This window comes from Canis aureus, chromosome 24 (assembly GCF_053574225.1).
Source record: "Canis aureus isolate CA01 chromosome 24, VMU_Caureus_v.1.0, whole genome shotgun sequence".
In the NCBI taxonomy this organism is placed as follows: domain Eukaryota; kingdom Metazoa; phylum Chordata; class Mammalia; order Carnivora; family Canidae; genus Canis; species Canis aureus.
Window position 1 is genome coordinate 8,452,336 of NC_135634.1, and position 14,200 is coordinate 8,466,535.

Here is a 14,200-nt window from a genome sequence, read left to right on the forward strand (position 1 = left end):
TTCTGATGAAAAAATTATCAATAAGTGATCCATGCAGATAATTTCTTAAAATATTACTAAATATTTTTTGTTTTTGATAGTTTGACCTTTTTAAAAAAGACATACACATTTTTAACTTGTCAACTGTCAAATTTTATTTTGAAAGAATAACCTATAACACCACAATAATTTAAGTCCTAAATATGTAAGAATTACTATCTATAAAAAACAAACTTGAATGTGTCTATATCATATCCCTAATAGTGAAAAAGACATAAGTACAAAAGAGACAGAAATGTGGTATTACCTCAGTATCCTACCTGTATTTTTGCTTGCTAATTCTCTATTAGAAAGACAAATGAATAATGGCTACTATATGTACAAGTCTCAAAAAGCTGAGATTTTAATATTGTATTCATTTTTATCCTACAAGACAATTAAGTTTACTAGAAATTAATTTTACATGTGGTTATAGAAGTTTGAGGTAGAGAAGTAAGATGTATAAAGGATCAAAAGAGGGAAAAAAGCAATTCTTAATGATTTCTTAGCTAATCATCAAATAAAGGAACAAGAAAACAAGATAAAACAATGGAAAAAGTACTAGGAATAAACATACAATTGAAAGTGTGCTCAGACCATTCTCCTAATCTTGTGCCTCTCATCCCCCAGCTTCTGATAAAGATACCACAAGAAAGTATGGAGAGAGCAGCTCCACTTCTGCAAGCAAGAACTAAGAACAGGCAATTAATATAAGGTACTAGTGATAGGGAATGTAAACACCTGAGATTGCTAAAAATATTTCTCTTGTCCTTTTTTTTTTTTTTTAGTTCTTATTAATAATTATTTTCAAACATAACCATATGTTGAGAGAATAGAATAGTAAAATAAACCATCACCTAGCTCCAATAAATACCATAATTCTATTTTGGGACTTTTTATTTTTATTATCTGGTCAAATATTTATTTCCCCAATTCAAAAAAGATACTAAGCAAACAGTGATACTTGCTTTCTTTTTGGCCAGAAAAAAGGCATCAAAAAAGTGTTCCCCTAAAAAACATGTGGCTTGGTAATGCCAATTTAAATAAATGACCACCAGGAGGAGCTCACCTAGTGTGTCTAATGGGCCATGAAGATGGTCATTCAGATGCACTTGAAGCAAAAGAAAAGGGAAGGCTCATTAATCACACACAGACTGCTTAAGTCTGGGTCTACTCACTTCAAACGCTATTAGGTCAATAATGAAAAAACTCAACCCACTCAATCCAACTAATTTAACTCTGGCTAATACCCAAGACTTACAAAACTTGCAGAAATCATTATTTAGAATTCCCTGCCAGTTTGGAGCTATTAAGATAGATTACATAATTTGATTGCCCAGCTTCTGGAAGTTCACCTTCCAAAACAATTTCCTTACAAATCAAATACACTTTGACACCAAGTCATCTTGTGTTTAGAATTATTTAAGGCCATAAGTCAGAAACAAAACCTGGGATTTACCAAGATCGTGTTCTATAAAGTTTGTTACTTTTTCAAAGCACATCATTTCATGATGTATTTCATATATTGACTTCATTTTTTTATATACTACAGGAAATATGTTTCTTCAATAAATCCTCAGGAAAATTAAATACGTGATTATAAATGAGTTTCTCACTTCTTTTCAAGGGACAGATTTACATCCTTTACATATTTGAAGTTGGGTGAAAGTGGAAAAAGAAAGTAGAGAAAACTGCTAAAAAAAAAAATTCCAGGGATCCCTGGGTGGCGCAGCGGTTTGGCGCCTGCCTTTGGCCCAGGGCGCGATCCTGGAGACCCGGGATCGAATCCCACGTCGGGCTCCCGGCATGGAGCCTGCTTCTCCCTCTGCCTGTGTCTCTGCCTCTCTCTCTCTCTCTCTCTCTCTCTGTGACTATCATAAAAAAAAAAAAAAAAATTTCCAGAGGCCAACATTAACACCATGTTCCATATTTATTCACATGGAATGTATTCACATGAGTGGTGCCCTCTTGAGTTGTGCAACTCAACAGAACTGGAGAGAAAATAAAACCCAAAATAAGCATTTTATCAGTGAATCTATCGGCTAAAATACATTTCTTCTGAAAAACAGCTAAAAGATGGGTCGATCATAAATAAGCAGATTGGGATGATACTGAAAGGGCTCATTTCATCTCAATTCTTCCTCTTTCTCAGAAAAGGTTGATGTATATGAAATCTATCCCCAGGGACAACAAGATAGACAACTGTCACCAAATTGCTGCCATTCATACTTGCCTTCAACTTTACAAAGCCCTGGTATTAGTTCTTATCTATTTCTTGTACAAATCAACTTAATCTCCAAAAAGCTGTACATTCCCTGAATAATGAAAAGTTCCATATATTTTATCTAATTACATTTAGCTCTATTTGTAACATGGAAACAAACAGAAAGATATCTTGCTAATGAAAATAAAAGCTATTTTAGTTCCCAGGCAATGTGAAAGCAGCAAACGAATGAACAAACTGAGTGCTATCCTTCCATAAAATATTAAACAAGAATAATTTTAAGGAGAAAGAAAATATGTTACTTAATGATTAAAACAGAACAAAATTTAAAAGTATGTACTACTTGCTGAAATTTTGCTTCTAGCGATCTTTAAAATTATGGCTAATCCTTCTGACAATTACAAGAAAAACTTACATTGGTAATATATGGTTCAATAGCTTGAGCTGTCCTCTTCAGTAAAGCCTTTGCCAAATCATATGCTTGCTTGTTCAAATTCTGAAAAACATAAACAATATCTGTATATATCTCTAACCATGAAAAACAAAATATTACCTGTATTCAAAAATCTACTCCTGAGTAAATAAATGAGAAAACTAAGACTCAATTACAATAAAAGAAAAAGCAAAGTTATTTTTCTTCTTTTAAGACTAACTGGTCTACTTAGATCATACATCCCTTCCAAGAAAGGATAATTACATTCTCTATCTCATTCATAGCATAGGGTAAATCACATTTAGAAAAGACCAATAGATGTTTATTAGAAGAGGAGAAAGGAAATAGTCATTCGAAACCTAGTCCCCAAGTCAAATCAGTTCAGCTGAGTACAAATACAAGCTGTATTACTCCAAGTCCAGAACCACCAAAACATCATGAGAGAGTGAATGGAGTTCTAATGTGAACAGAAATGGGGGCCCAGATGTGGGGAAAGACAAGAGTTTGGGACAGCTATGGGACAGCAGATTTACTCAAGCACATCTAAGAGTACATATAAGGTCAAAGGTAAAACAAGAAACATCAAACAATAAAATATGAAAAGACAAAGGTACAAGAAAGAAATTCTGATGGGATGCCTGGGTGACACAGCAGTTAAGCGTCTGCCTTCCACTCAGGTCGTGATCCTGGAATCCCGGGATCGAGTCCCACATCCAGCTCCCTGTTTCTCCCTCTGCTTATGTCTCTGCCTCTGTCTCTCATGAATAAATAAATAAAATCTTTAAAAAAAAATTCTGATGACAGAAACAACGCCAAAGATCTAAAAGAGAACAAATAAAGGAATTTATTTAAATTCCGATTTAAATACATTACAGAAAACAGGTACGCTGTTAGATACCTTGAAACTCACATTCAGCATATTCTTAGATTTACCTACATTGATGCTTCTATGGAATTATTTCATTTCTATCTGCTCTTTAGTATTTTACTGCATAATACAGCTTATTTACTCCTTCTCCTAACTATGACCATTAAAAATTGTATGTCTTGTACATGCTTCCCTGTGCATATAAAAAATAATTTTCTTATATTCTACCTCTGCCATTTTTCACATGGGCTGTTTTGTTCCTATTTATTTGCAGAGTTTCTCTATAAAATCTACAAACTAAACCTTTGTTCCTTGTAGGTATAACGTCTCTTAGGTCTGTACTTGTTTTTTCACAATGTTTACTGTACCTGAGAGAAGTTTTTAGACGAAAAACTAATGTAATCAAATACATCAATATTTTTCTATTTGACTTGTGCTACCTCTTTTTTTTTTTTTTTTTGTTTTAAAGAAATTCTCTTCAAGATGCCTGGGTGGCTCAGCAGTTGAGTGTCTGCCTTCGGCTCAGGGTGTGATCCTGGAGTCCCGGGATCAAGTCCCATATTAGGCCCCCTGTATGCAGCCTGCTTCTCCCTCTGCCTATGTCTCTGCCCCTCTCTGTGGGTCTCTCTTGAATAAATAAGTAAACGTTTAAAAAAAAAAAAAAAAAGAAAAGAAAAGAAAAGAAAAGAAAAGAAAAGAAAAGAAAAGAAAAATTCTCCTCCACAATGAGATTTCAATGTCGCTTTATAATTTCAAATAAAAATTTAAAGATTTGTTTTTCGGATTTAGATCTTTATTCCATCTGTAATTTACATTTATGTATCATGTAAAATAATTATATTATTTTCCATATGGTTATTTTTTTTAAGATTTTATTTATGTATCCATGAGAGAGAGAGAGAGAGAGAGAGAGAGAGGCAGAAACACAGGCAGAGGCTCCATGCGGGGAGCCCAACCCGGGTCTCCAGGACCACACTCCGGGCTGAGGGCGGTGCTAAACCGATGCCCACCCGGGCTGCCCTTCCATATGGTTATTAACCGTCCTAAAACCAGTCATTAAATAGTCCATTATTCCCTCGAGTGACCTATAATACCCATACTCTCAAGTTTCTATATAACTCTGCATCCATTTGTAAATTCTCCATTACTTCCATATATCCCTTTGTCTATTAACTGCCTCATTACAAAGAATTATAGAAGCAGTGTCTTAACACTAGGTGGTAGAATAAGTCCCCACTTTCTATTCCTCTTCAAAAATGGTTAGCTATTATTGGCCATTTGCTCTTCAGTGTGAATTTTTTTTTTTTTAGGTTTATTTATTTGCTCATGAGAGATACAGAGAAAGAGGCAGAGACACAGGCAGAGGGAAAAACTGGCTCCCCATTGGGAGACTGACAGGGGACTCAATCCCAGGACCCAGGAATCACACCCTGAGCCTAAGGCAGACCCTCAAAACACTGAGGCACCAGGCACCCTTTCAATATGAATTTTAAAATCAGTTTGGGAAATCAACCACAAACATTCAAATCTTCTATTTTGACTGAATTATCTATTAGCATGCAGAAATCTGACATCATGATACTGAGTCTTCCATCCCATAAATATAATAAATCATGCAGTATATTTAAGTCTTTATATTTTTTGGTCAATTATAATGATTTTCACCATAAAGCTGCATATTTTTGTGAAATTCTAAACAGCTCAAGTCTTTGTTAAAGCTACAAATTAATTAAAGTATACCAACAGCTTTTCATATATTGAACTTACATCTAGCAATCTTGCAGACTTTTATTTGTTCTAGAAATTTAACTGTATGTGGCTTTGTGTTTTCTGCAGTTATATGCAAATAAGTTCAGTTTATTTCTTCTTTCTAGTCCTTATATCTTTTATTTATCTCACTTTATTCCACTAACTTAAGACCTTTAATTAATGCTGATTAGGAATGACGGTGTTAAAAAAAAAAATGACAGTGTTGCCTTTTTCCTGAGTAAAAGCGTTCCTAAACTTCAAAGAAAACACTTCAACATTTCACCATTTAGTATCTCACATAACCTAATCACTTTAAGGAAGTTTCTATTTCAAATCTGCTAAGAAGTTTTATCATAAATTACACTGAAATTTATCAAACTTGTTCTATATAGATATTTTTTCTTTGATCTGTTACATAAATATCTTAGTTTGTTAATATTTTCTCATGTTAACCCACCCTTATATTCCTAAAATAAAGCCAATTTGCTTATTCCCAACATTAGTTTACACTATTCCAAACGTTATTATGTTCAATTTATGTGATTATAATTTCAAGTTAGTCTATTTTTCTTACTTGCTTGGTTTTGTCTAGTTTCCCTATGAAGATTATATTCCACTCATACAGTGAATTGTGGGACATTTTTTCCTTTTCTATAATCTGAAAAAGTTTGCTTGTTATTAGGATTGTGATGCTATTTAAACGATTAGTAGATATCTCCTGATATTCAGGTTAAGTTCTTCTGTAATAGGTTTGTGTTCTACTGTTGTTGCTCTTCTCATGGCTGCTATTGTTGTTTGGGAGGAAGAGATTTTATTCATTGTATGGATAGAGTATTTAAAACCAATTAGAATTCTTTTGCTGGTTAAAGGTTACTCAAGATTTTCTCTGGAGACAAATTTGAAGTTATATTTTCTAGAAATTTCTTTTACCTAATTCCAAGAATATTACCATAAAATATTCTTCATGGAATTATCTTTTTATCTTTTTAATGTCTGCCATTCCCATTTCATTCTAAAAGTATATATTGATACCATCTCCTTTTTCTGATTCAACTTGCCAAGGATTTGCTTAATATTTTTCAAATTGCAAGGTTTGAGTTTTTATGAAATGTCATTATATTTTGTTTTATTGAATTCTGTACTTCATTCTTTTCTTCCTTACATATTCTGTATATTCAGGTATTTTTTTTAACTTCTTGAATTAGACACTTAATAAAATTAGATTTAAAAAATATTTTATGTCATATCCCACGTTTTAATATGTATCAATTATCACTTCTAAATACCTTATAATTGTAAATATGATTTATTCTTTTGATAGATTAATTGTGGTTGCTGTAGGTCTGTTTTTGTTTAAAATCTTCAATATTCTTACAAAATGCTCATCTACTTAATTTACAATCACCGGAAAAAGTGTTAAAATGGCCCATCAAATTGTGAGTTTCTTTCTCCTTAATATTCTTTCAATATATATACATTATATATTTGAGCCTATGTACATGCAAGTTGGAATATCTTCCTGAGATTAAACCCTTTATCCTTCTACAAATACCTTCTTTACCCAGTAAAGACTATTACATCTAATATCAGTACAAGCTGCTTCAGTTTTCTTTCAGTTAGAACATTCCTGGCAATCTTTTTCCCATCCTTTTAAAGCTCTGAATCTTTTGTGACAGTATTTTGTTCTTATCTCTTATTGAACAGCTGGATTATTTTCGATCAAATCTGACAATCTGTTTTAAGTAGTAAACTTAAACCATTTACATTTATTGTAATTCTGAAAATTTTAATATGAATATTTCAAGTTAGAAGTTAATCAGTAGCTCTATAATGCTGCTCACCACCAAGATTAGATCACTCATTAACTCCATTAAGCCACTCCTTTTTTTTATTTTTTTTAACATCTTATTTATTTATTCATGAGAGACACAGAGAGTCAGAGACAAAAGCAGTGTGAGAAGCAGGCTCCCCATGGAGAGTCTAATGCAAGACCCAATCCCAAAACCCCGGGATCACAACCCTAGCCAAAGGCAGACGCTCAACCACTAAGCCACCCAGGCATCCCTCCATTAAGCCATTTAATCCTATATGTTATTTGTAACCAGTAGTTCAGGACCATTTTGTTAACATCTCTTTAAATAATTGTTATAATTATTATTGTTACTATTTTCTTATAAATCAATTCTTATTTAAAGCATTTCTTCACCATTATTTCTTCTTCTTTCATTCAATTTCCATTCCAGTAGGAATCTACTGACAAGTGAATATTTAAAGTCAATTTCACTCAAATTGAATATGCAACTACACACACATATACACACAAATGCACAATTATTTTATCTTAGCACTTCAGAAATACAGTTCCATTATCTTCTGGCATCTATCCTTGCTACTGAGAAGTGAACAATCAGTTTAATCACTATTCCTTGGTGAGAGGGGTCTACAACTTTTCCTGCTGGGTGCTTTTAGATTATTTCTGGTTTGGCAATCTATAAATTCTCCAGGATGTTCCTGGACTGAGATTTATTTTTATTTATTCCTTTCATGACACTTTTGCTACCTAACTCATAAATTCAGGCTTTTCATCAGTTCTGGGACATTTTAAGCAAATTTCTATTTAAACATTTCTTCTCCATTTTCTGTTCTGAAATCACTACTAAATATACTGGTCCTTTTCATTCTACTTTTCATGTCTCAGTATATTTTATGTTCTTTATCTCACTTTATCTGTATACTTTCCTCTGCTATGTCTCTCAGATCTCTAAATATCAATAGAGATCTTAATTTCAATGGCCATTTCTCATTTCTACTTTTTCCCTAAACTTCTCCTTTCATGTATCTAGCTATCATGTTTTTAACTCTTGTTTTTATGGGTTTGATCTCTTTAAGCATAGGTGATCTTTCATTCCCTTAAGGGCATTATTTTTATCTAATAAATATATTAACTGAATTTTTAAAGCTGTTTGCAGTATCTGGCTTTCTGCACTAATGAACTATTTCCTTTAAGAGTTTGGAAATACTATGAGGTCATGTTCATTGAAGCATTATTTCTGTGAATGTCATGTATCTGTAAACTTAGATTGTATCTTGCCAGAAAGGTGTTCAATTTGCACAGATCTTTATACTGAGTGGCCCCTCTCTCTAAGCTCTCTCTTTTCTCTCTTTGACAGAAACACTCGTTTCCAACTGTTTCCTGGAGAGTCAGAAAGAAAGAAACGCACAAACACACATCTTGAGTAATATCACCCAGGGAAGAAACACTATCATCAACATATTCTTTGATTACAAATTAGGAGAGACTTCTCTTTTAATTTCATCCCACCTCTCCATCTACACTACTGCTGTCTTTCACTTAAGGCTCTAATTGGTTTTAGCATCTCCTGACATAAAGTTATATGACAGCATCTAAGTAGCTATCACTCCCAAAACATATCCTATACAAAACTGAGTTATTACAGATATTTTATTACATCAACTACACCTATTTAATTAGTAATTGTAAGTGCACCATATTTAACTTAACATTCAACATAACTAATATTAATAAAACAGATTCTCAAAAACTAAGGTTAAAGCAGGAAAAAGTATATTTAGAACATAAGCACAAACTCTTCACCTTAATATTAAAGGACTTTAGACATATTTCAGTATATACTACTACTTACCTTATGGGCAGGTACCAGATTTACCAAAACTGTATCCAAAAGCTCCTGAGATACTGTATCACCTTCACAAATAATAGAACTCATGAGGTCTACCATGTGCATATGAACTTTCTGATTGTGGCCATTGCTAAAATTTAAAACAGGTATTTTATTTACAGTGTACAGGATTTAATCATAACATGGTACTGACAAACACTACACTTCCTAAAACATGATACTAGAATATTAATTAATCAAATTCATGTATTTATTTAAAGTTTCCTTCTCTCCCAAATCTTATAGTATCCAAAATACATTTTTAAACTACATTTCCTGGATTACTATTCCCTAATTTTAGTCTGTTTCACAATCAGAAGTCACTAAATCAAGTATCATCTTTAGTTTTACCTTAAATTCAGAAATCAAATTGCTTTGTATTCTAATAGATAAAATTAAATATACAACTATTTACATGAACTAAGGAGTAATATTTAATAAAAAGATAAAAAGATAAAATACAAAAATATTTTCATAATGGCTATAGATTGCCTTCTGCCACACTTTTGTATAACTTAGAAAACTGATATACTATTCATTTTTAAGTCTCTTAAAATAATGTTAATAAGTTACAACTCTTAGCCTTCCAAATATTCATCATAACAGTTTATGCATATTCGCCTATAAATTCTAAATTCTTTATATTTAAAAAAAATGACATGCCTTGTAAAATAAACTTACTTTATAACTGAAAATAATGTTCTGTATAATTGCGTAAAAATTTCATTGCTATCTTCCAACTCAAAGCAAATGTTATACGACTTGACCCAAGCAATGTTCTAAAAATAAGCAAAAAAAAAAAAAAAAAAAGGTAAACACTTTAATTAGTGAAAATATACATACATAAAAACCAATTTAAAATGTCAGTCATTTCATGATATACTGCTTACCTCAAGTAAGTAAAAATACCTATTGAATTGTGGGCTCTTTGTATCTTCTAGCCCCTTCAACTGCCTTGTTATAAACATAAATATATCCTTCAAAAAAGAGAAACAAAGTATTATTTAGATTATGAATGCTAAATGAAAATATTCACTAACCTCTTAAAGCTAATTCAGCACTCATGTGTCTACCATGATAAATTGTAAAGAACCAGGAGGAAAAACTGTATTTGGCTGGAACTTTTTAAAAGCACCTAATCAGGGGCAGCCCAGATGGCTCAGCGGTTTAGCGCCACCTTCGGTCCAAGGCCTGATCCTAGAGACCTGGGATCGAGTCCCATGTCGGGCTCCGTGCATGGAGCCTGCTTCTCCCTCTGCCTGTGTCTCTGCCTCTCTCTCTCTCTCATGAATAAATAAATAAAATCTTTTTAAAAAATAAATAAGTAAATAAATAAATAAAAAATAAAAGCATAAATCATATAAAACCTTATTTGAAAACACTAAATACCTTATCACCCTTCACAGGAAAACGTAAATAATTTACCATGATTTTAGCAAATGAAAAACTTTACCTTAAAGCAGGTTAAAAAACTAGACCCCAAAACTAGTAAATCAAAATTTATCTTATTATTAGTATAAAAGTTACATTAATAATGTAATTAGTATTACACAGCTTTAACAAAGGTTATACTAATAATGTGATGATGCTAATTAGGGTTTGCTGGAACAGCACTATAAGGGTAATTATCCATCAAAAACACAGTTTAGGAAGCTTAAAATTCCAAAATAAATCACCAGGTGAAAAGACAATGAATCACAGAGAATAAGAAATTTTAAAAAGTCTTGTAGACATTAACTTGTCAAGCTTCCTACCTAATCATTATAATTACTTATTTTTTCCCCACCATTTCTCAATCTATCTCCATCTCTTGGCTTTTGATTTTTTAATATGTCTTCCTTTTGTACCTGTAGAGAAAGATTCAATGTCCATTTAGGGGAATTTTTATGAAGATGATGTTTTAAAATTTTTGGAAAAGGGTAAAATTATAAAAGCTAATTGTGCAAAGGAATCATGCTAATCAATCAATAAAATAATAAGGGTTGTATTTATTGAGAGAGAGAGAGAGAGCACACGAGTGAGGGGGTGGGGTGCAGAGGAAGAAGTGGACTCCTTGCTGAGCAGGGAGTCCAATGCAGAGCTCCATCCCAAGACGCTGGGATCATCACCTGAGCCAAAGGCAGACAAGCTTAACCAACCAATCCACCCAGATGCCCCCAACAAGAATATTTTTAAAAGAGAAAACATACAGTTAATTGCTGAGCTTTAAAAAAAAAAAATACAAAAAAATAAAAATAAAAATAAAAAATAAAAAAAATACAATGAAAAGTACATCCTTCAAAATGGTTACTTTGATAGTAGTACTGTACAAAATACATCTTCTGTGAATAAATCCTCCAAATGTGACAAAAAAACAAACAAACCCAAACACACCATGTGCCATAATAACTACCCAGAGACAAATAACAGTCACCCATTTATAACATCTCCAATGATCACTGATCTACATATGAAGACAGGAATATACAAAGGGTTTTCTGATGATAACAATAATTTGACACTGGAAAATGAGGATCAAAAGTGTCAGTTTTCTATGACTGCTACTGCAGACAAAGAAAAACACAAACTTTATACTAATCAATAATGAAAACTACTCCACAAATATTTAGAGAATACCCTGGAAATGAATAATTTTTAAGTACTACCCCAATAAAAGAAAAGAGGCATTTAAAGAAGACCAAAAAATTTGACCAAAGTAAGATACTTTAAATTTTTCAGCTATGGAATAATCCAAAAAGACTCCAATTTAATCTCAGTTCCTCAATATTCTTCTTATAAATTGTCCTATTATAAATAGAACAGATGTGTAACTATTCTTTTGGGAGGGCTTTTCACTACTCCAAAGCCCTGAGATAGGTCACTGATTATGAAAACTGAGAAATCCACAAGAGGTAGAAGAAACCTGTAGCGGCACTCTTCAGTTAGACCTTCCTCTTCATAAGAATGTCAATAAGAAACTGGTAAGGAAGAGCCCACAGCCCATCTCCAAATTAGAGGTTTATAATTAAAAAGCACAATATACATCCTGGTACACAGCTGCATATACAACCTCATGTTACCTACTTAAACCTCTGACCATTCTCAAATTTAACAGTTCAAGTCCACCTTTAAATTACAAATACTGTCTCTATCCTGAGATTCTTTACCAATCAAAATATAAAATAATCATACCCAAGCCAGTTTGGATATTCTACACTAGAATTTTGGCAGACTTGCTCAAATGAGGTTTCTCACTCCCAATTATTAGGGATCATATCAGGACCCTTTTTCACCACACTAAATCCAGTTCCTGACACATAATTAACAACAATACTTGTTAAATAAAGTAAAACTAAATTACCCATAATTTTCTCCACACTGGTATTAATATTAAGGAGATTAATATCTCCTTCTCTAACTCAGTTTCCACAATTATCTTTTATTACTATTGGTTTTTCTAGGCTTCTAACCTGCTTTCATTCAGTATCTTTTTGCACAGCTCTAGTTATTTTACATGTTCTTAACAGTTGGATTAATCATGCTATTCTTTTTTCATTTTTTTAAAGATTTTCCATTCATATAACTTTACTTAGAACTACTTCAACCCAGTAGGTGTCTTTTCTACCTTTATATTAAAATTTTGTTCACTGTATTTTCTTCCAAATAATTCACATCACACCTTCCATTAAACTAATTAGAATTCATATAGTATAAATTCAGACTTATACTACCTACTATGTTTTAAATAATGAACATGGTCTTTAGTATGGGCGTTCAAAAGGGAAAACGAAGTGTATCCCCAAGTGTTACTGAAAGAAAACTAAAAATAACAAAGAAAGTATAGAATACACTGTACTAATCTCCTTCTTATCCTACAGATTCAAAATTGTTTTACAAAAGTACGTACTAAATGGGGGGGCTGGGGGAGTTCTTTAAAAAAGGAAGAAGAAAGAAGAAAGAAGAAAGAAGAAAAGAGAAGTTGTTGTTTAACAATCCAAAGAAATTATCTAAATACTTTAACTCCCATTTTAGTTAGAAAGATAAATGAGAGTACCAGTCAATCTTGGAAATTCTTTAATCAGTACTTGCCTTTAGTTTATCAGGGGATGTATAAGGAGCTTCAGGAGCATAAATCCTGAAAATATCAGCAAGGCAGCAGGCTACCAGTAAGCGAACATCTTTGTCAGGATGCTTGAGAAAAAAATCTGAAGCAAGATGTAAAGCTAGGTTTAAATAAAGCTCCTTTTCTTCTTCAGAGTCCTGGTCCATATCCATGAAAGTTTTCACAACCATCTATACAAAAACAAAATAATAAAATAATGAAATCCTTCATCCAAATAAACAGTCATCTGAAATAACTATTAATTGCAAAGATTAACTTGCATATACATAATATACACTAGTTTCCTTTTTCCTCTGAAAGTCTCTGAGAGAACGAGATCTTTCTGAAACTACATTAAAAATAATTTTTCTGGGCAGCCCCAGTGGCACAGCGGTTTAGCGTCACCTGCAGCCCAGGATGTGATCATGGAGACCTGGGATCGAGTCCCACATCGGGCTCCATACACGGAGCCTGCTTCTCTCTGCCTGTGTCTCTGCGCCCCTCTCTCTCTCTGTGTCTCTCATAAATAAATAAGTAAATAAATAAATAAGTAAATAAATAAATAAAATCTTTAAAATAATAATAATTTTTCTTTAAAGACTGAAATACTTATCATGTACCCATCATACCTGCTAACAAGATAAAAGTTTAGAACTAGCCTTGCATGGCGTTTCTGGTCTCACTTTTACTCCTTCTTAAAAAGAGCACCCCCTTTTTTTTATAATATACCTACTCCTTTTATTATACTTCTAAAGAAAAAAACTAGGAAAAGAAAAAGTTTATTTTTCCATCTAAGCCATAAACCACTCCAGATACATGATTTGTATATTCAGTTAAATAAAAAAGAATAAAGGTTTAAGAAAGGATGATGAAAATATATTCCTGAAGGTTAAAAAGCTACCCCCAAATAACTACAATAGCATTCAACAAAATATTTCTTGTGCCACAGTAAAAGAGACCATGACATGGATAGTTTATTAGTAGGACTCAATAGTATGTATGGAGTAAACAGAAAGAACCTATAGGAAATGTTTTTTTTTTTTTCAAAAACATTTACATAAAAGTAGTAGGACAGAAATAAAAATGCCGAGGAGCAGTACCATCTGAATTCTATAAAGAGCTTTTT

The 14,200-nt window shown here is 32.5% G+C and overlaps 1 protein-coding gene across 11 annotated transcripts in view; it reads right to left on the reverse strand.

Annotated features, from left to right (window-relative positions):
- Positions 1–14,200, reverse strand: part of PDS5B (PDS5 cohesin associated factor B) — a 180,745-nt gene that overhangs the window by 102,809 nt on the left and 63,736 nt on the right. For all 11 annotated transcript variants that reach the window (XR_013362794.1, XR_013362795.1, XR_013362796.1 and 8 more), the window contains exons 3-7: positions 13,062–13,265; positions 9,884–9,970; positions 9,675–9,772; positions 8,958–9,084; positions 2,658–2,738 (exon numbers count right to left, since the gene is read on the reverse strand). Coding sequence is in view for 8 of the 11 variants with exons in the window: in XM_077868148.1 (XP_077724274.1) it covers positions 2,658–2,738; positions 8,958–9,084; positions 9,675–9,772; positions 9,884–9,970; positions 13,062–13,265 (597 nt within the window). In the remaining 3 variants the exon portion in view is untranslated. The remainder of the gene's footprint in view (positions 1–2,657; positions 2,739–8,957; positions 9,085–9,674; positions 9,773–9,883; positions 9,971–13,061; positions 13,266–14,200) is intronic.